General features: G+C 34.1%; 2 protein-coding genes across 2 annotated transcripts; both read left to right on the forward strand.

Moving 5' to 3' along the window:
* The first annotated feature begins 1,074 nt into the window (after positions 1-1,074).
* On the forward strand, positions 1,075-20,749 carry LOC110710456 (L-arabinokinase-like). Its single transcript, XM_021888748.1, has 29 exons — positions 1,075-1,567; positions 2,078-2,185; positions 3,740-3,808; positions 4,451-4,534; positions 4,697-4,773; positions 5,273-5,339; positions 6,353-6,410; positions 6,498-6,565; positions 6,648-6,710; positions 8,368-8,421; positions 8,576-8,678; positions 8,769-8,878; positions 8,974-9,093; positions 10,752-10,808; positions 10,990-11,171; positions 11,282-11,441; positions 11,812-11,895; positions 12,761-12,886; positions 13,308-13,438; positions 13,518-13,599; positions 14,986-15,073; positions 15,779-15,822; positions 15,928-16,023; positions 16,111-16,187; positions 17,084-17,281; positions 17,810-17,975; positions 19,456-19,527; positions 19,935-20,138; positions 20,420-20,749. Exons 1-29 carry the CDS (start codon positions 1,460-1,462, stop codon positions 20,534-20,536), a joined length of 2,973 nt encoding a protein of 990 aa, XP_021744440.1. The 5' UTR covers positions 1,075-1,459; the 3' UTR covers positions 20,537-20,749.
* A 1,002-nt stretch (positions 20,750-21,751) lies between these two features.
* LOC110710220 (pectinesterase inhibitor 11-like) lies at positions 21,752-22,336 on the forward strand. Its single transcript, XM_021888492.1, has one exon. It carries the CDS (start codon positions 21,752-21,754, stop codon positions 22,334-22,336), a length of 585 nt encoding a protein of 194 aa, XP_021744184.1.
* The last annotated feature ends 306 nt before the right edge of the window (positions 22,337-22,642 follow it).

Here is a 22,642-nt window from a genome sequence, read left to right on the forward strand (position 1 = left end):
AAAATGTAGTATATCCCTCTAGGTTGATGATATGTATTTTTTTAGCAAATCATAACTGCTACACGCCTAAAAGCATTTATTTAGCCAGATTTTTTATATTATTATTTTTTTTGAAATTTAAATTTAGATTAGATAATTTGTTAGAGGGATTTTATATTTTGGCGGAAGAGAATGAGAGTTTAACATTGAGATTTTGGAGGCTTCTCGTTAAACGTCTCTTAAATTATACTCCGTATAAAACATTTTAGCGACTAGAATGTACTCTAGTCACCAAAATGTCAATTATGGTCTTTAGTGAACATTTGGTGTCAATTTAATTATATAGGCAATGTTGTGTCTGTAAATGTAGTACACTTTAACATTTAAGTTTGAGTCACTGAATGTTATTTTGCCTAAAAAATTAATGCCGTACCATTAAATTAACTGGTACAATTAATTAAATATATAGTATTTAATACTTTATTATTAAAAAAAGTATTAGATATATTTATATAAGACTTATTAAAACATATTGAAGTTTTAAAAATCTGATTTGAACTTAATAAATCAACTAAAAACATTTTTTTTTACGGGAGCTTAGAACTTATTGAATTTTATTGAACCTAATTGAATTATCTAATCTTATCTAAACTTATTAGCCTACAACTTATTTAGTTTTTAAAGTGAAAGAAACACGACTTAAACATTTGCAAGATCGAGTAATATTTATAATCAACCTAAAATGAAAAAATGGACAATTGAATAAGGGACTTGTATATTGCGTACTTTATCCACTAAGCAAATGTACACAAAGAAAATGCAATAATTAATAAGAGTAGAAGTATGACTAGCTGACTATCCTTGTCATCTATATCAAATTAAGATAGAGCATTATTGTTACATCATTAAAGCAATTAATATGGATAACTAGATATACATTACTTCATATACAAATCATATCTCAGGTCACATTCATGATAATTAACATGCAACAATATTTTTAACTCCGTAATTTTTTTTTTTTTTTTTTTGAAGAAACAAATTTTATTTTTTTATCCAACTTCCCAAGTAATCCGTTATTTATCCATATTTAAAATGACGTGTAATTGACTCATAAAAATTATTAGTCCTTAATTTACGGTTTTTCTTGAGATATACCCAAAATATTGGAGTGATAAGATAAAGTGTAACAAAAAAAAAAAAAAACAGTGTTAATCTTACTCCAACTAAATTCCAAAAATTTTACCTTTAAATCCAACAAATCACGTGTTACCTCCATTTTTAATTCCAACAAATTTCGCCCAATTCTGTTTCAGAAAACGATTTTCGATTGATTTCAATTATTTATTTAAAAAATCCCTAATTTTTCGTAGGATATATGTTGTTTCATTAATTGATTGATTTTCCGAATTCAAATATTTTTTTCAAATCTGCAAAAATTTGTATGAAATTGAAGAATTGATTGAATAGGAGAGAGAAAATGAGGATTGAGAATGAAGGAGAAGATGTATCAGCTCCGCCAAAGCATCTTGTGTTTGCTTATTATGTTACTGGTCATGGATTTGGGCATGCCACTCGTGTTGTTGAGGTGATTTTATTTTTCTCTTTCATTTTTTTTTGGTTGATTTTGTGCTACATTGTTCTGGGTTTGATTTGGTTTTGTTCATTATTGATCAATATGATCATGATCATGTTGCGTGAGGCCTCCTCCTGCTACGACTGTAAGGGACTAAGGGTGTGATAGAGAATATACTCCGTATTTTTGTCATTTTTACATAATCTAATAAGTTAAGTAGAATTTTAAAAATATGGGTTATAATTATAAAATTGAATTTGTTGGGATAAAGTGGTTTGTTTTTTGTTGGGATAAAGTGATGTTTTTGATGGGATAAAGTGATGTATTGATGGGTTGTATTGAATTGTATTGTAGTAGGAGTATTGTACACTTTTGCTTTGTTAATGTTGCAGTTTGACCAAATACGCATGCTAAGATACGACTTTAGCCAATTTCTCTAATTATCTGTTAGTAAAAATTGTTACTTGTATATTATACTTTCTGAATCTTTTCTTTATTCTATGTTTAAATTTTTTTCTGCAGGTTGCTAGACATTTGATTCTTGCCGGGCATGACGTGCACTTAGTTTCGGCAGCACCTGACTTCGTTTACACTACAGAAATCCAGTCACCTCGTCTTCACATTCGTAAAGTATATATATCCTACGTTGATTTTCCTTTTCTTGGTTAAAGTAGTGGCTGTATAGTTTACTAGAAATCATTTCAAGTATTCGTGTAGGCACAGAAGTTGCTACAAGTTTTCAACCTGTCATAACAGTTTGTGCAACTCTTGGTTGCTTGAACTTATTCTATAACTAAAAGGAACAAATCATTATCATTTCTAGGTAGATTCAATTAAGATATTCAATATTTCATAGCAGGCTAGGACAATAAGAAAATTGGATTGAGAAGAGAAAAGAAGGGATCCATCCTCCCTTGTTTGGAAATACCAATATAATTTATTGCAAGAATTGCTCAAAGCTTCAAACAACTCTAACAAAAAGCTGGGTTGAGTAGCCTTTTTATATCAACTTATAGAACTCCAATTAGTTTTTTAAAATCATCCATTTTCCAAACACTAAAAATAGATGATTTCGTGGTCAATCCATCTAGTTATCCTAAAGGGTATAATCTCATCAATCACCTCTTTGCAAAACAAGATTTAAATTAACTGTATGGTAATTTAACAATTACTTTAGAAGGGAGGGAGTATTGAAATTCGTATACATATTTTATGCTTGTCAAAAGGACAATTTATTTATTAACTATGTTTGTCTTGGTTGTTAGCTTAATGAAAAAAGGAAATTTGCGTAAGCTAGCACATAGCATGTGTAGGTAGCCATATTACTAGAGTTTACACTTTGTTTGGATAGCAAGAAGGAAAGAAAGGAAGGGGGAGGGAAAGAGGAGCAAGGGGAAGAAGGTAAAGGAAGGGGAAAGGTGAGCTCTATTTTCCCTCCAATTCTTTTTCCAATTTTGGAGGGATTATGCTTATTAAAGAGAGGAAAGATGGATTCCTTCCTGTCCTTCCCCTTCTTTCTCCCAATCCTTTACCCAAACAAGAGAAATTGTCCTCCACCCTTTCATTTCCTAATATCTAAACAGAGTTTAAGTGTAGAAGTGAGTCAAAGCATTGATATACTCCATCTGTTCTTAAATACTCGCAATAGTTTGACTAGCACATGGCCACACGGGTTAATGCACAAGTTTGGCTTTTAATACATACAATTATATGTAAATAAAAATTATAGTAATATATTGTTTGAAAATATATACCGAGGCTAATTCAACAACATATTACACACTAAGGATCGATAACAATTGATTTTTATATATAAGTAAAAATTTAGTCAAGTTAATATATGAATAGTATCAAAGTCAAACTGTTGCGAGTATTCAGGAATGGAGGGAGCATTATCAGGCTTGACTGAGACCAAGCTGATGCGTTTTCCTACAAGGGTGTGTTCAAAGTTCTGCAGAATACAAGGAGCAGGGGAGCATGGTACATTTTTGGAGCATTCCAGAAACACCTACTCTCCTGTTTGCTGCTGGATCTAGCTTGTTTTCTATAGATAACATCAGTATACACTAGACAAGAGGACAATCTTAATACTCTTAAGAGATATACCTATGTTAATTTTAGCTGTTTAACTTTTACACTCTAGATTTTCATTTTTTATTTATAGAGATCTATTTTGATTTACAGGTGCTCTTGGACTGCGGAGCTGTTCAGGCAGATGCCTTGACAGTTGATCGTCTAGCCTCTCTGGAAAAGGTAGCATGCAAACTTGTGAATTATGTGATTGCTTAGAGAACATCTGAGACTTGGCAGTAATTGTTTGACTAACAGAAAAGCAGAATGAATAAACTCCCAATACAATATAGTGCCAGCTAGGAAACTGTATTGTGTACTCTTCAGGGGGGAGAATAATAAGTTTGTATGGAGTTTTTTCTGCTATCCATTTGGTAGGTGATATGGTTTAATAAATAACATAAGTTATTATAGAATCTTATGTATCTTTGCAAAAAAAGGCTCATGCCTATGTCTATGTTGCTGCAAATCTATCCTAAGGAATCCCCCTGGCCCCAAGTGCATGTTCTTGCTCTTAATTTCCATTACCAGTCAATACCACATCTAGAATTGAAATTGAATGGTAGTTGAATTTTTGTCGTAGAAAAACATTTGTATAGTTACGGAGAAACATCATCACGAACATTGTCGTAAGACTTTCCTTGCACAATCACCTTTAAACTCGTAGTAATTACCTCCATCTATTAATGTCTACATGGGCTGTTGAAGTTATACTGTTCATAGGATATTATTAATACTTTCTTTTACTAGTGCATTTGATTTTTCTTTGCTAATGGACATGAACAGTGGAATACTAATCATGTTTCTGCTTGGTTTACTTTTTAGTATCATGAGACAGCTGTTGTTCCCCGGAATTCCATATTAAAGACTGAAGTTGAGTGGCTGAATTCAATCAAGGCAGATTTAGTGGTAAAAATTCTTTGCTCCTCTATGATCTATTGGGTCTCCAAAGACCTTTGTTACCTGCTCTTTTCTAATTGCTATATTAACGAAGGGAAAGGTTTTCCTTTGCATAATTTTCTGTCACAATTGTAATATATAATGGCATATAACTACTTTGTCGTTGATCAGGTTTCAGATGTTGTTCCAGTCGCATGTCGTGCTGCTGCAGATGCTGGAATTCGTTGCGTCTGTGTCACCAATTTTAGGTACAGAGGTCCTTATAGTGCTCTACTATAATGTTGGTTGGGTTTCTTTTCAGTGTTAATATATCATTGCTTACATTCATGGACCTGTATTAGCTGAGATGATCAAAATTACTTGCGATTTAATTTGTTTGAGTGAGTAAACTGGTGCTTGGATATCTTCTAATTAGCAATTCTACTTTTTGTAGATGTCATGTTTCTCTCTTACTATGTGCTTGATTAATGTTTTATTTTTTATTTTTTTATTTTTATTTTTATTTTTATTTTTATTATTTATAAATTAAGATGTTGTATTCAGCATTATTTGATTCTGTGTTTAAATGCTGTAGTTGTCAGTTGCCTTATACAACTGTAAACTTCCTTAGGCATGGTATTTGAAATGTTTTGGAGATCTTTTTTGTTCAAAAAGTATTTCTTATGCACATAATTTGATGCCAAATTTTGCTGAATAATTATTATTTTATCTATTTTTTTTTTTTTTCTAACATGTTTCTTTTTGCAGTTGGGATTTTATATATGCAGATTATGTTTTGGCTGCTGGACATCATCACCGTTCCATAGTTTGGCAGGTATATTGAAATTCTTGATTATCACCCTTTGCACAATTGCTATTATCTTATAGCTTGGTTTTGCTCTAATTATTCTTTGCCATCATTGACATACTTAAATGTTCCATTAGTTTTTTGAGAGGACCTCCTGTTCTAATTAGATGTTATTATTATTCTTTTCACGACATTCAATCTTTCTTGGAATAAACGGCTCTTCATCTAACAAAATTCCTCTGTGTGAACATTGTCACAAGTATAAGGAATAACACGAGATCAAAATCCAGTTGGAAAATATAATAAATGCTCCATACACTTTTAATTTTATGGAAATGATAGGAAGACAAGAAATTATATTATTTTAATTCACTTCCTATTAAACAGTTGTGTATTTGGCTATTTCACATGATCTTCTACAGTATATTATGTCCCTGTATGAAGTCCGTCAGTGGGAAGAATAGAAATTAATTCAACCCCTTTGTCGATTATTCTACATTTATTCTTCATGCTTGAAACCAAAATTGATTAGATAAGTTCCTATGTGATAAAATTATGCCAAAATGATGCTTGTGCTCTGTATTCTCAATGACTTGTTGCTTGAGTTGAAGCTGATGCCTAGGTTGTAATATTTAAATATGGCTGAGTAGTACACGACTACATCTCATTACCTTATTGTTACAATACATGGAGAAACTATTGGCTATGTTTGGTATGCAGCTTTAAACGCTTATAAGCTAGCTGAAAAGTTCCTAGAATCTAGCTAGCTTGTCAATTTTTTTTTATCTACTGAAACCCTGACTGGCAAGGTACAATGGCTCCCTAGAGAAGCTGGAGACTTGTGTTTCTTGTTGGTCACTGTAACCCAGGTCCTCTTACGCATTTATTCTGTTGCCTGGATTCGCCTTGCATGCAAGGCGTGCTTCTTTAAATGAAGCCATTCAACCCTATACTTTGTATCCTTATTATCTTGATGAATGTTGCTAATAACCTGGCTTTCTCACTGAGTCGGCCTAACTTAAGATCCTAAAATCATGCAGATCGCAGAGGACTATTCTCATTCAGAGTTCCTGATTCGTCTTCCAGGATATTGTCCAAGTATATCACGACTCATGTACAATCATATATATGATTCAAATTTTTCTCTTAAATATTGAAATGGTAACATTATTTCTGTTTTGGCAGTGCCTGCTTTTCGTGATGTTATCGATGTACCTCTGGTTGTTAGGAGGTTACACAGATCTCGCAAGGAGGTCTGTTTGTGATTCCATCATATCTCTCTAATTTCAAATGCTATTTACTTGTATTAATGCAGCTGCATTCTCTTTTGTGTAGGTGAGAAAAGAGCTTGGAATTGAGGATGATGTGAAGTTGCTGATCCTAAATTTTGGTGGGCAGGTGAGTTAGAAAATTATTGAGGCTCATGTGACTTTTAATGAGTTACCTATATCTTTTAGATTAGTTTATTAGAAGTGAATATACAATGATAATGAAGACATGATATCATCTGATAACAAAAGAAAACAAGTTTAAGTAAGCTTGCAATTCCATCGCAGCTACCAGAGACTATAATTATGTGATTACTTTTTTGGTCTTTATCAGGAGTTTATCAGAGAGCAAAATAACATTATGTGACCTTCTTTCAGCCACATTCCTATGATGGTTAGCTTCATATGGCTGTTTGGGGCTATTTGTTTTCTCTATCCCCATGATTATATCAGTTCAATAAATTTTCTTTTTCAAGAAATAATGTGTGACAAAATTTACGTGGACATACGAAGTCTAGCAATGACTATTCTAATTAAGGCCCCTATCAATTTTAAGAGGAAAATTTATAGATTTCGTAGTCCAGTACTTGCTGAAGCATATAGATCTTGTCTTTTATAATAATTTATAAGGCATTAAGGTTGCTAAGTTTGAGGCAGTCTACCTTTTTTGCTGTTATGTGGATAGTGGGTCAATTAGTTGCAAGAGGACGAGACGATCTTTATGGCAACTGATTGTAGTTTTTTTACTTTTTGTTTTGGGATGTGCCCATGCTCACAGTGCTTTCCTGTCTTGTTAGTCTTTGGTGTACACAAGGTCAGAGCTGTGCAGTTCAATTCCCTTTTTAGGGCTCTCTGTCTTGTTCAAAATAAAACATAGACATCTTATCTTAAGAAGCATCCTCCTGACAACCACTTTGTCTGACCTTCTTGGCTAAAGTTGTTCTGAAAACACACTACACATTTTTATTGCATTTGTCTACTTCTCAACTAAGTGACTGGTTGGAGTTTGCCTATAGGATAAAATGATTTACATAGGTTAAAGGGTGAGAAGGGCCTTCACGAGTTGGAATTTGCAATAATTGAAACACAGAGTCACCTATAGACATTCTTCTTTTTATTCTCTTAATTCTATTTCATCTAATTTTTGTCTAATGAGATACTAATTTACCCTTCCAAATTCTATAAAATTCCTCTATGTTCTGTCCATGTGAATAGAAGAGTTATATGACATTCTGTTTTCTCTGCTAGATTTATCCATAAATATATTTTTAGTAGTAGCTTCTGATTGACTTAATCTTTTCAAATATGTTTAAATGGATTAAAAAAGACAGCTATATACTTCCTTTGTTCTCTTTTAGTTGCAACATTGGACATTTCACTCTCACTAATTCATTTCTTATACCATAATATCTGTTATTATATTTTAGTAAAAGTAATCAAAAGCTAATGTTTTGAAACAATATTTCATGACCAATTTATTAAGATCCTACATGACTATATCACAAAAGACGGTCAAAGGAATGTGTGTGAATAGTGAAAAAATTGCGATTAAAAGAGAACGGAGAGTATATTTTATGAAAGAAAAGATTGCTATCTTTATGTATATTTCAGATAAGATAATTTTGGAAAGGGTTCTTGTGGCATAACTTATTTTCATGCTTCATCTCTAGTGAATACTAAACTTTCACTGTTATATCTACCTCTTCAGTTTTTTATTTGAGTATTATATTTATTAATTTATTTTTGCTCCATTACCTTTATCATCGTCATTTATTTGCTTATGGCAGCCATCAGGCTTGAAACTGACGGAAGATCATTTACCTCCTGGATGGAAATGCCTGGTATGAAATATGTTATGTTGCATTTTTCTTTCTCAAGTCAAACTGAAATTTTCTTATTTGGAACTTCTTTAGTTATTTGTTTTGATCTTTGTCTTTCTATCTCTATTTTATCTATTTACCTATTGTATCAGTGTCATTTGTACTCCCACTATAGGTCTGTGGAGCCTCTGATAAGGATGAACTTCCACCAGGCTTCATAAAGCTAGCAAGAGATGCATACACACCTGATTTAATAGCAGCTTCTGACTGCATGCTTGGTGGGCACAAAATTTGATAGCATATGAAAAACTTATACTTCGTATTTTATTTTGGAATTCAAGTATAATTTTCATCCTTTTGTATTTCAGGAAAAATTGGATATGGGACAGCAAGTGAAGCCTTGGCATACAAATTACCCTTTGTCTTTGTACGCAGAGATTATTTTAACGAGGAACCCTTCTTGAGACATCTGTTAGAGGTGCTTGTTTTTATAATTCCTACTCATTCTTAGGGTACAGTTCCTTTCAATTATTCTCCTCTACACTGTTATATTGTACCAATTGTGGGATGCAGTTCTATCAATGTGGAGTTGAGATGATACGGAGAGATTTACTGACTGGACACTGGAAGCCCTACATTGATCGTGCTATGAGCTTGAAGCCATGTTATGCTGGTGGTGTAAATGGTGGAGAGGTATAACCATAACCATAATATATTTTTTCATTTGCGTGCATGTGTGTGTATGCAGTGGTTGTGAATGATTTAGGATTAATAAGTTGGTGGGGACACAGCTAATTGTCAATTCAATAGTCACATTTTATCTTTTTTATTAGGGTCTTTTATTTTTATTTTTTATTTTTAAATATTGGGGAATGTGCCACCTTAGACCCTTACTAGATCCGCCTGTGGTTGTGAAACCTTTGTGATCTACATATCTCTGTTCAAGTAGGTACCTTGAGTGGTTAGCTGTTTTTCCTGCCATATCTGCTTGTTTCCTAATTTGAGGTACTAAAGACTATTAGTGAAAGATAACTGGGCTATATGGGCCTTCAATATAACAAGCCATGGGAATAACACCCTATGGATAGCTAACTATACTACAAGAAGCATGCAGGCCCTAAACTTATCTCATTGCCTTTCTTATTGACTAAATAAGCACCTAATCTTGTCGAATATGGGATATCCATAATATTTAAGCCTTGGTGTCAGAACTTATTTCATTGCTAACACCTCCTCTGCAGCGGAATAATTGGAATTACACCAAACAGAAAATGGGGAAGCTCCTAACACATGCGAGAAAAAATTATTAGAATAGAGAATACAATTCATCTGCACAGGGCAAGGATTTAAGAAAATCAGTGAGGAAAATATGAAGATTTTTTCTACTAAACTTTACATTTACATTTTTTTTTTTTTTTTTTTGGTTCATATGAGCCACTAAGGCGGGGATGAGAATCGATCACAGGATCACCTGAAACCGGGAGGGAAGCTCTTACCAACTGAACTACCCCTCACTCTCAACTTTACATTTTATTTTGATCGTTAATAGTAAAACTTTCATTGATGAAAACCCACCAACATCTACCATGTTTATCATCTCAAGACAGCGGAGTCTCTAAGACACCAACACTAAATTCTTCTTCCAATCTACTAACGAGAACACTTCTGCACAGCCTCTTCAACATCGTTATAACCAAGAATCAACCTTAAAAACCTGCTTTGCTGGGTTATTGCATCCTTATGAAAAATCTTCCTGCCTTGCTTTGTTTATATATATTTCAAACCTTATGAATTCATTTAGTCAATATTGATGTAGTTCCTTGAATGCAATTTCGTAACTATTAGCACGGTTCTACTGACATTTTGGAACAGGTATTACCAAGGAAATTCAAGTACTCCCTCTGTCTTGGATTTAGTTGCACTGCTTTCCTTGTAAAGTCTTCTTACATTACTTGCAACACTTGTATAATTCGAAAGGATCCACTTAAAGAACGTTAAAACTCTCTTTCGCATTCCTCAAAAAGCAATGGCCTACTTCATACTAATTATATACCAACTAGCTCACTATAAAATAAGAATCCAATTGTTCTGCATAAAATCTTGCGCTGGTCCAACTAAATCTGCACAGAGAGAGTATCTGTATTGGTCATCCCATCATCCATTTTATTTTAAGTGCCATTTCTCAAGGTTTCCTAAATAGATGGAAAATTTACTGAAGAATGGTAATAGGAAACTGTTTTATGTTTAATAAAGGGTCCTTTATTTGTGATGATCTTAATTACAGATACTTGTGTCTTTTGTGTCACTATGAAATTGATTTAAGGCATGACATCACAACTACTGGATTGCAGGTAGCTGCTCGCATTTTGCAAGATGCTGCTGTTGGAAAATACTATGTCTCAGATAAAGTGAGTGGAAGTACCTTGAAGCCACTAAATTGTGAGACTCTGTCACCAGACAATACACACAAAGGTGGCAGGGTCTACAATAGGGCTTGTCCTGCTCTCCAGTTGCTAATCAGTTTTCCAGAAAACTCTGTGTCATCTACTTTTATTCTGATTTTTGTGTCACTTTTGGATGTGAATATAGCTGAGTGGTGCTAGAAGATTACGCGATGCAATTGTTCTTGGTTACCAGCTTCAAAGAATGCCAGGTAGAGATCCTGATCTCTGTGTTCCTGAATGGTATGCCAATGCTCAAAATGAAATGGGTCGTCGTTCTGGTTCTCCAAAGCTTGGTGCTGATGGAGCGTTGGAGAATTCTGATAGCTTGTGAGCTTCTACTATTTTTTTATTTTTTATTTTTTATTTACGACTACATGTTTATTCATATAGACTTCATCGATGTGTTACACTTATGTTTTCTGTGTTTTGTTTTTTAGATACACAGAAAGCTTTGAAATTCTGCACGGTGATCTTCGTGATCTTCATGATACGAAGAGTTTCTTGAATAGTTTAGCAGATCTTGCTAAAGATTTTGAGAAGGATGTGAAGCATCATACCCGGGAGTACAAAGCTGCAACAGCATTCTTTAATTGGGAGGTTGGTTTCTTTTAGCTTAAGAGCCACTTCTGCAATCATATTGTTGCATTGTTTAGCTATGGAATGCCAAGTATTTTTATGCGAATCCTAATTGTTTTTGGGCATGAATGGTATCTAATAATTGCTCATTTTGAATGCAAATTATTGATTCTCATTCTAGTATGCAAATTAAACAATCAGTTGCCCTATTAAGTTTTAGTATTGCCGTGTTCTAGGCAATTTACAATTATTTAAGATTTTGCTATTTGGTAGATAAGCTGAAAATTTGAATTTTGCTTTATAGATAACTGTTGATATAAGTTCTTCCTCCCTTATTCAGGAAAAGTTAACAGTTTTTTATTTTGTGGGAATTTGTTTGTCTGGCTTACAGGAAGAAATATTCGTGGCTAGAGCACCTGGAAGGCTGGATGTAATGGGAGGTATTGCTGACTATTCAGGAAGCCTTGTTTTGCAGGTCATTCATTTCAGTCTTTGATAGCAGTTTCTATCTTATTGTAAGTTTATTAAGACAATGTGTTTTGAAATCTGTCATTTGTTCTTTTTAGCTTTTGATTAGCACCAGGATGCCAAATTCTCTTCCCACTTGCTCTATCTGTTTGAACATTTGTCCTTTTAATATGCCACGAAAAGGATTCTGTGTTATCATATATTTTACATTTAACTGATTAGCACAGATCTACTCACTTTTAACCCAACCAGCTCATTAAGCTACTTTAACAATTCCTGTAAGCAAAAATCCAGTTAGAAAAAATTTAGGTAAAATGTCTCTCACAGCATACCATCACCTATATTCTTGTATTCATATTATTTTAAGATAGTAAGTGTTGCATCGATATTGCAGAATTTGTTTTTTTGCCCTAAGCAATTGGGGGAAAAAAAAAACCTTTGATACTAAACACATGGAACACTCAATCCTCTGTGTGCATCTGAAAACAAATGTGGGATTTTGGAAGAGATCCTTGAACCTGAGAAAGTTTAGGATCTTTTGTGATTGGGTGTCTACTAATGGAGTTATTTAATTCTAATTTATGTTCCGAAGTTGCAGAAATGCTGAATGTCACATCATTCTAATTTTTCTTGGCCGCTCTATGGGGGGCTATACCGCTATATTATGTACAGAATTATTAATTATGTATTTACTACTAAAGTTCTCTATGTTGAAAATGTTATTGTTCTCTTGTTAGTATTTTGGATATGGTTGTGAAATCATTTTCTTGGAAGTACGCTGGATATGTTTTGGGAATTAGATGCTGGGATGGTGTCTTATTTTATGAAGCCTGGTTGATTTTTTGTCTCTCTTTTTCTATATTTACTTGCAGATGCCTATAAAAGAAGCATGCCATGTTGCATTGCAAAAAAACCACCCTAATAAACACAAGCTATGGAAGCATGCGCAGGCTCGGCAGCAAGATAAAGGACAGGGACCAACACCTGTCCTTCAGATTGTAAGTAGCAAGCATCTTTCTTTGGTGTGGTTTCCTAGATAGTCATGCACTCATGTGGCATGGTTTTAAATCTCGGATGTGGTCACAAATGGTTGCAACTTTCACTGGCAATACGGATGATTTTGACTGTTATCTCGGTCACAGTAAGATCAAAATCTTTTTTCATGCGGCCATGATGCTGTGTGCAGCTGAGATTTAATACCATGTCACATGGTAAAGTTTTTCAAAGTAAATGCTAATAATCTCTGTAGCTCTTGATTGGTAACTTGATTTCATTATTTCTGGTTCTATTACTCTTGATTGGTTATTTGATTTCATTTATTCTGATAGTATATTAGAAAAATTCAGTAGGCTGAATTTTTACAGTTATCCTAAAGATGGACGACATTCTAAATGTCCTCTATTTTTTTTTTCACCACAGGTATCTTTTGGAGCAGAGCTGAGCAATCGTGGTCCAACTTTTGACATGGATTTGTCAGACTTTATGGAAGGAGACAAGCCAATCTCATATGAGAAGGCACAGCAGTACTTCTCTCGAGACCCTTCACAGAAGTCAGTTAAAATTGTCCACTTGCCAAATTTTTGTCCCCCCTCATTAAATTCAATAGCTAAAATTTATGATTTAATGTAGGTGGGCAGCCTATGTGGCAGGAACAATTCTGGTTTTGATGACTGAGTTGGGCGTACGATTTGAGAATAGTATCAGTATGCTGGTACAGCTTTCTTCTTTTAGTGATCATATTGAACTTTATTGCTGTATACTTGATTTGCTGGAATTGGCTGTGTGTATTATGATCATAAATAGTTGAGAATACTGTTTAGACTTTGGAGGATATACAATATAAAAAGACCACCATGAGTATGTAGGTTATGATCTGAAATACCAGTTCACCATCACTTAGTATGTGAAAATTATTTGAATTTCCATTGAGAGCAGATTGGTAAGTTAGAAATGCCTATATTGGCTATGTAACTCACTTTCTAAACAGCAACAAGAAATTGGTTGCTTGATGGCTACTGGTCCTGAGATTTCTTTTCAAGTGGGGCTTGTTTTGACCATTATACTAATAGCTTCAGTGTACCATTCCCTATAATCTTATATAGATATTATAATTGATAATAAAACGTTGCATCGATGTTGTAGAATGACGTTCTTTTGACCAAAATCAATTGGGTAAAACCTCTTTTTTTTTTGGTCGTAGGGAATTTTTTATTTCAACTAGGGCCTTTTTTTGACCATGAACAATCACACTGTCTCTTTTCCGAATTCATTACAATTTACAAATTGACATAGCTGGCCAACACGTGTTGGGACCAATAGAAGTTATGTCCATGAAGATAGGGATGCAGAATCTTCAAGCCCACAAGGCCACAAGCATGAAGCTTTCAATAGTCACGGATCAATGAATAAAAATTGTGTCTTATAATTAAGATCCTAATTGGTGTACAAAATCTTCTATAAATTAATTTAACAACTTTCCGAGTTCTATAATTTATAATTTTGACCAAACCAGTATTGTTTTTACCCTTTCCTCCTTTTATTTTGACAAGTATGAATGACCGAGTATAGGACTTGAGTCCTTCTGACCCTAGGAGACCTTGCTTCGGGAGGAGTCACATGAATTACTATGATTTATTACAAGGTATTGTACTTGAGTTTCACATCGTTTATGGGGGGATAATGTGGGGCTTTTACTGGTTAATGGGCTCTCCTTCCCCTTAAAATTAGCTTTAGGTTGTGTAATCACATAAACCCGAACCAATGGTAATTTAGTCATCCATCACCCCCACATTGTCATGGGAACATGGGCTAGGAAAATCCCAACACAAAGCCTGTCATGTTATTGTGTTAAGGCAATTGGGTTGTTGTGTGGTATTTAACAATCCATATTAAGCTGTCATATGTGGGGATTTGTGTGGAGCCTATATAGGTTTATGAACTCTCCTGTCCTTATATTTGAGCTAGCTTTCGGGATTGGCTCTCCCATATATTTGTATCATGAATTTAGGGCGTCGTTGCTTTTATTACTCTTGCTTGGTTTGAATTTATTTCATGTGCGAAAAATCTAATTGGACTTATATTTGGAGTAAACTTACAGGTTTCTTCTGCTGTTCCCGAAGGTAAAGGTGTTTCATCATCTGCTTCTGTGGAGGTTGCTAGCATGTCAGCTGTTGCAGCTGCTCATGGTAATGAATTACTTGCTTACTAGTATTTGTACTTATAGTTAAACATTGGTATTTAAAATAGATTCCAATTTACGCTGAACTCATGTTGGTTTGAATTGTTCCTTACTATATGGAACTATGTGGCGCTTTTGTGGCGTGTTTGTGTTTTTCATATTACCCCTTGGTGCTTGAAAAAAATTCCTTTTTGGGTTGTCCCAATATGTTTGCTTTGTTTCATTTGCAAGTCTGTAACTTTTTAGCTTTCCACAAGCTTCAGCTGTAAATTAGTATTTGAAAGTACGTTTTATGCTGATATTACCATTTCTTGTACTTGCTGAAACTCTAAACATTGCTATGAGATAGACAAAGCACTTATTAATGTGTTTGATATGGATTATGGAATAATGGTATGCTCCACTGATGCTCTCTCAATCTGTACTAGGATTATAACCTGTATATGGATGTGGTAGGTTTCACCGTTTCACCTTTTCTTAGCATTATAGTATTTTTAACTGACAATATTTCTTGCCCATAATCATAAATAATCTTTATCATACACAGCTGAACTCCAAAAGTCAACCATCCTTTTGGGATCAAGGCTTTGGTTTTGTTGTATTTGTGCAATATTGCCAAATACAGAGTATCTGTTACCATCTGTTTTCTTTGGTTTTTGTATTTTAGAAATACTACTGAAGATTACTTCTGTTTCACTTGTGAAAATTGCAGGGTTAGATATATCTCCAAGAGACCTTGCATTGCTCTGCCAAAAGGTTCTGCTACATTTAAGCTTTGAATGCCTTGAGCTCTCCTGTAGTAAATATATCTTGGATTCCTAATGCTACCTTATTCTGATAGCCGCTTCTGATCTAGTTTAGGTTGAGAATCGTGTTGTTGGAGCCCCATGTGGTGTGATGGATCAGATGGCTTCGGCATGTGGTGAAGCAAATAAACTTCTAGCAATGGTTTGCCAGGTAACTTATGCTCAAGTTGCGGCTTAAATAGTTCAATTTACATTCTTCTGACATGTTGGTATGACTCTGCTACTTTCAACTGTGCAGCCTGCTGAGGTCTTAGGATTGGTGGAAATCCCAAACCATATACGTTTCTGGGGTATTGATTCAGGAATACGACACAGGTAAGGACTCCTTATATTAGCCTTGGATACACTCTTGTGCTTTTTTAGTTGAATTGGAATACTAGAGCTAAACAAAGATGCCACTTTGAATGTTTATGAGATGGTGAAGCTAACCTTGAAAGAGGAATGAAATGGATACAACTGACTAATGTTTTAGTAGGATGTCCTGATTCCTAGCTAAATTAAATACACACTGTTTGGGTTCATTTTGTTTCTTTTGGTCCTTCATATCTCAAATTTTTTTGCTTCTGATTTATGAACTAATTGAGATTCAGATATAGGAAGGTGTAAAGTATACTTTTCTGAGTGATAAAATTTTGGATATTCTTAATATTTGGCAAGCACTATAAAGGTCAATTCTGCATTGGAATGTACCTGCTGTTTTTATTGTGTGTGCCAATGGGTCCTTCAAATCTCAAGTATCACATGAACATTTCTATCCGATGTCTTACCTTATCAAATAAAAAGCAATTAGGAAACATGTTTTGTATTGCTTTGTTATGATTGTGAAGCATGTGCAGAAGTGCATTCAGGTGGATGGATTACCATTTCCTCTTATTATAACATCATATTTGCTGAAGAGGCTTGAGAAAAGTTATCGACTAATTATCTTTTTGCATTCTTTTGGTCTTATTTCTATGATGAAAGATCTACGTCCTATATCTTTTTCTTTGGTATCGACTATCAAGAATAAATGTAATTTGTAAAGCATTCATTTTAGAACTAAAATTGAAAGAGTCCAAAAGGCTGAGAGTTTGTGTGAAATGCATTTTTCACCTTGCGAAAAATACTATTTGTACCTTCGTAAGAATGAACACTCCAGTATATAGTTCGTATTTCCATATTACTCTGAAGCATAATAAAGATCATTATTTAAACACCTGTCTGCCTTACAGCGTTGGAGGTGCAGATTATGGATCAGTGAGAGTAGGTGCATTCATGGGGCGGGAGATGATAAAGTCTTCAGCATCTGATACATTATCTCATTCACAATCAATCAATGATGTGGCAAACTCCAGTGATGATACTAATGGCTCTGAATTAATTGGAACTGAAGCTAATTTGGAGTATCTATGCAATCTAACGCCTCATAGGTAGGTCTTCTTGTGTTCCTGCCACATGTTTGTTAGAAATAGAATATATTATGGCAATTGTAGGTTCTTTGATATGCACCAACATTTTCTCCATATGCATGCTTGCTTTCACTTGACCTACAAATTTCAAAATATGCACATACGCACGTGTATGCATTCATTTATGCGCCTCCCTCAGCTCTTGGAACATCTTGGGTGATATATGCTTTTGTAGTGCTACACTTTCTCGACTTATTAAAAGAAGCTATTAAGAGTTGATTAAACATTTAGGTCATAAACACTAGCATTAGCTTCTTTTCATCGTATTTGTTCACTCATTCTACTTCTAGTTGCCAATTCTAGTGTGTTCTATGCTCAGAGTCATTTGATGTCTTTTCAAATAACAATATGCACGAGTTGGAGAGAGTTATTGTATTTTTTCTGTACTGTTCACCTCTAGCATGTCTCTTATTGCATCCCATAAGACCAAAAATATACCACTGTGTTGATTGAAAATCCAGCTTAATTGATCATCTTTATTTTTTACAGATATGAAGCTGCTTATGCTAATGTCCTCCCTGAGAGTATAGATGGGGAAACCTTTCTTGAAAGACATGGAAACCACAATGATCCTGTTACTGTAATTGATTCAAAGAGCTCCTACGCTGTTAGAGCTGCTGCAAGGCACCCTATATATGAAAATTTCCGAGTGAAGGTTTGTATTTAACATTTATATTGCCTTTTGCTCGGTGAGGCCTTTTCTTTCCTTTGAACAGTCCTTGGATGAAGTGATCAATGATTTTCCTCCTTATGTTTGTTCTTTGCAACTGCAAATAATTGCGCATAGGCTATGTTCTCTTCGAGTAAAGTAAGGTGTTTTTTGTATGAGTTTTTTTAGAGGCTAGTGTGGTCTAGTTTGATCCATTCTCCCGGTTTGACTAATTTTTACATTATTTGTACACTAATGTATATTTATCAAGTGAATTCTTGTTACATTCGCCTTAATGTGTATTATTCAAGAGTCTAATTTTCATAATTTCTATCAATACAAAAATTAAAATGTTTGGCAATATTTAAACAATATAAGATCTGGCTTGTTTTGTCTAATCTGGTTTTATTTATTTAGGAATAAAGTAATAATTTCTTGTAATAAGGATAATTGAATTAGCTAAAAGCCTTGATGTGTAGGTGGATAAATTGAGTAGGATATTACTGCTATGTATTCAAAAGATCTAATTAGAAAGTACATCGTAGTTCGTAAGATTAAAGACGTTAGTAGTGTAGAAAAAATATGTTTTGATTATATTATTTCCAAAATGTTTTTATGTGTGTCACTGTTAAGTTTGTACATAGAGATATAGCTCTAGAATTGTTGTCAAGATCTTGGTTTATTCAGCTCCAATCCAGTGTCAAACCTGGGATTTTATGCTTATGGGTTCAGAGTTTTTGAACATAAGATACTATTGTTAATTGATATCAAATACATTTGTCTTAATTCCAATTACAACCATAATTTGGTGGTGTCATTCATGCAAATTTGAATCTACAATATTTGATTAAATGCAATTGCTTCACAAAAAAATAAATGTAAATACAATTGTTAAGTAAAAGATTATAATGAATAGGTTCATTTGAAAAAAAAAAAAAAAACTAAGAATGGAATTGGGTAGTGACAAATTCGGGATTTTACAAAATGAGGTACAAAACATCTAAATAAATTGGTTTTTCCCTGGAAAAAAAAAATTAAAAAAGTTTGTCAAAAATAGTCAATCAAGTTAAAATAAAAATTAACGGAGGTAGTAGAATTTTTGTACTATGGAGTAATATAAAATTAAACGGAGCTAAAAAGTAACAGCGAGGGTTTGATCCCGCGCCCAACTGTAATGTGCAAGTCTTGCACGTGAGTCTGAAACCACTGAACCATTGCCATTATTAAGAATAAACTAACTGCGCAATTTGTTGTTATTTATGTTTTTTAAGACTAAAGATTTTTCTAACCCATATTGAATCCGCCATTGCTCAGTCCCCAAGAGGCAATGTTGCCTCAAATCCCTTAATTATTTTAATATGCTATTAAAGTTTTTGTTGGATTGCTTAAATAAGCTGTATCATGTATGTCATATTTTCCTTGTACTGTTTTTTCATCTTCTTGTTTCATGCTGAAGTTAAACTCTTCTTCCACTCCTTAACATTAGGCATTCAAGGCACTCTTGACATCCGCACCCTCTGACGACCAGTTAACTGCTTTGGGGGAGCTGATTTATCAGGTAATAGTCACTAGTAGTTATTATAACCTTTTTTTGTAGCAAGTAATTGTTAGGAAGTTGGGGAAACACAGGTTTGGCAACGTAAAATGCATACTAGGAGTAATATACCGACTTATACTATCATCATAAGCAACAAAAGGTACAAATAGCACTTGTTTCCAGAACTCTCAAAGTTGCCCTGACAATTATGAGTACTCTCACTAATTTACGAGGCTCTCTCATATTGAGTATACTATCCGCATTCATAATGATTGACATCCAGATTAGTTCTAGTTTTCTACTAGAGTTGGGAAACAAATTTGTTAGAACTCTGTTTAGGAAACACTCAAAAATAACAATGTGAAAAACAAATCTTTACTTGATTATACATGAGTTCTGCCTATATCTGACCACAAACTCATTTGCAGTGTCACTACAGCTACAATGCCTGTGGTTTGGGCTCGGATGGTACGGATAGGATTGTAGAATTGGTGCAGCAAATGCAGCATAGCAGATCATCTGGATTAGAGGATCCAGCACTCTATGGGGCAAAAATAACCGGTGGTGGCTCTGGAGGAACCGTATGTGTAATCGGAAGGAACTCCATGAGGAGTAGCCAAGAAATACTCGAGGTAACTGAAAATGACTAGGATGTAATCGCTCCATCTCCCCGCCCCCAAGCCATATCCCATACCTCTTTTTTGTTATCCATTTTTTATGTACTGAATTTCTTTGCTTTGAACTTAAATCTCTTTTTCCTACACCATATAGTAAGAATTAGCTTGTGACAGATTCAGAGTAGGGATAAGCCTTATACCCCTGTACAAACCAGGCAACTTAGAAAACAAGTTCTTCCCTATATTTTGACTTTCTGTAGCTGTTCTAATTGAACGTCAACTTGTTTGTGTTGCAGATTCAGCAGAGATACAAAAAAGCAACTGGATATATGCCATTTTTATTTGAAGGTTCATCACCAGGTGCAGGGATGTTTGGCTATTTAAAAGTCCGCCGTCGTCCATCTTTGAAATAATATTAGCAACAACTTCTTACGTATTATCTCCTTTCTTGATTATTTGGTTATTCATCTCTCATATGGGTAATTGCATAAAAGAGATACTTAATAAGTTGTAGGATTCTAAATTTAGGTTCTAACAAAAACCTTATTGTTCTTCGCTTAGAAAACCTTGTCTGATTAAACCACTTCATTGGAATCTATGTTACTTCAACACTTCATTTTGTTTCATATACCTAATTTAGGCACGAGAGTACGAGACAATGAGATGAGGCATCATGAATGTTAGGATGTAAGGTAACATTTACTATTTGCACAACAATTAAGCCAACAAGAAAGAGTGCAAGGGTAGGGTTACAATTGGGGAAATGAGTTACAAGTAAACACTATTCACCCAGTTATTACAATGCAAGTGTAAGGATGATGTAACAAATGTATAAGTGGCCAATTTAAATATTGGAAGTGGATAAGTTGTGGTGGGTTAAATGAGAGTCGATCTATAAAATATCATTTGGCAAAACTAGAATAAAGTGAACAATATTATGAAATGCAAAGTGTTAATATCTTCATGAAACCTAAAGAAACATATTTCTTGTCGTGAGTGTTTATTCAAGTCCAATACAAATTTTATTTGGTAAAAAGGGTTTTTTTTTTTTTTTTTTTTTTTTTTTTTTTTTTTTTTTTTTTTTTGGTAAGCTTGCAATGAGGAAATTAGAATATGTAGACCTAATATTCATGAACATATTAGCAGACAACCGTCAACCAACTAACTTCTATAAAAAATACAAGCTTGAAGTTCTAATCTACCATAATCAGCTAATAATAACTGAAATTTAACAATTGGGAATTGCCCATAGAATTGAGAGGTTTAAGCCCACTTAACATCTTCCCTTAAATCAAAAGTAAACAAAACTCTGTTCTGTAAGTATAAATTTTAGCATGTTTCAATTCCTTCTTCTACTAGGAAACATTCACTCCCATCACAACTATCTTTTAATCAACTCAAAATATTATCTGCATCAGGTAATCCCATCGTAAACAGAATCTACTAATATTCATTATATTTTATCATATCGAAAAAAAAAAAAAAAAAAACAGAACCATTTTCTATCCCAATACGAATTCGACCTGAAGTCAAACACCCATCAAACACTACATATGGGTTCGTACAACCTATATTTATTCCATCAACCAAACAAAACCAAAACCAAAACCAAAACCAAAAGAAAAACAATGGCTCGTTTTCTTCTTGTTCTCTTAGCAACATCTTTCATTCTCTCAATTTCTTCAACCTTGTGCGCAGCAACAGACTCTCCTGCTACATCCTTCATCCGAAAAACCTGCAACGAAACAACTTACACAACCCGTTGCTTAAACACTCTCCTTCCCAACACTGACCGCTTCAACGGCAACACCAAAAAGGCCACACGTCTCGCCATCATGGCCACCGTAACTGAGGTTCAATCCGCATCAAACAATATTCAACACTACGCTGATCTACTACCCCGAAGATGGACTCACGAAGTCGAGTCCCTCGAAAACTGTCATACTGATATTGCTGATTCAGTCATTGGGTTGTACAGTGCATTGGAGGAAACTAATCACTTGGGTGGTGGCTCTAAGGATGTTAAAGAGTCGAAGAGGCTAAACATGGAGACCAACGTAAAATCTGTGCTTAATGCTATTCATGATTGCGCGAATCATCTTCAAAAATCCAAGGGTGGGATGGTTGTGGTTAAAAGAGTTGAAGAGATTTTGCAACCACTTAACGAACTTGCTACTAATGCTGTTAGCCTCGTTCATCACATGGAGTTTTAATTTAAGTCTAATTTACGTACGTATGTACCTCCTCTATTTCTTAAAGTTCTTTTATGTTACCTGACTTTTTGGTGCTTAAAGAAACGGAGGTAGTAATCAATTAGTTTCCTTTGTTTTTCTATATATTTAATTTTAATTTGTTTGTTTTACTCAATAATTAGCTAGATTGTTATATACTTATATTTATAATTCACTATTATTGATTGCAGCCTTTTTTTTGTTTATACTTTTGTTGCACGTATAATTTGGTTGCATTGCTTGTCCAATTATGAAATCAATAACATAATACTAAAAGCGAATCTGATA

This window comes from Chenopodium quinoa, unplaced genomic scaffold (assembly GCF_001683475.1).
Source record: "Chenopodium quinoa cultivar QQ74 unplaced genomic scaffold, ASM168347v1, whole genome shotgun sequence".
Taxonomy (NCBI): Eukaryota; Viridiplantae; Streptophyta; class Magnoliopsida; order Caryophyllales; family Amaranthaceae; genus Chenopodium; species Chenopodium quinoa.

Excerpts from the sequence above, each read along its gene's own strand:
- LOC110710456 (XM_021888748.1), top strand. The coding sequence starts at position 1,460 with ATGAGGATTGAGAATGAAGGAGAAGATGTATCAGCTCCGCCAAAGCAT. Across the intron at positions 2,186-3,739 it reads CTCGTCTTCACATTCGTAAA|GTGCTCTTGGACTGCGGAGC; the intron begins GTATATATATCC and ends TTTGATTTACAG. Across the intron at positions 15,074-15,778 it reads AGCTGTTGCAGCTGCTCATG|GGTTAGATATATCTCCAAGA; the intron begins GTAATGAATTAC and ends TGAAAATTGCAG.
- LOC110710220 (XM_021888492.1), top strand. The coding sequence starts at position 21,752 with ATGGCTCGTTTTCTTCTTGTTCTCTTAGCAACATCTTTCATTCTCTCA.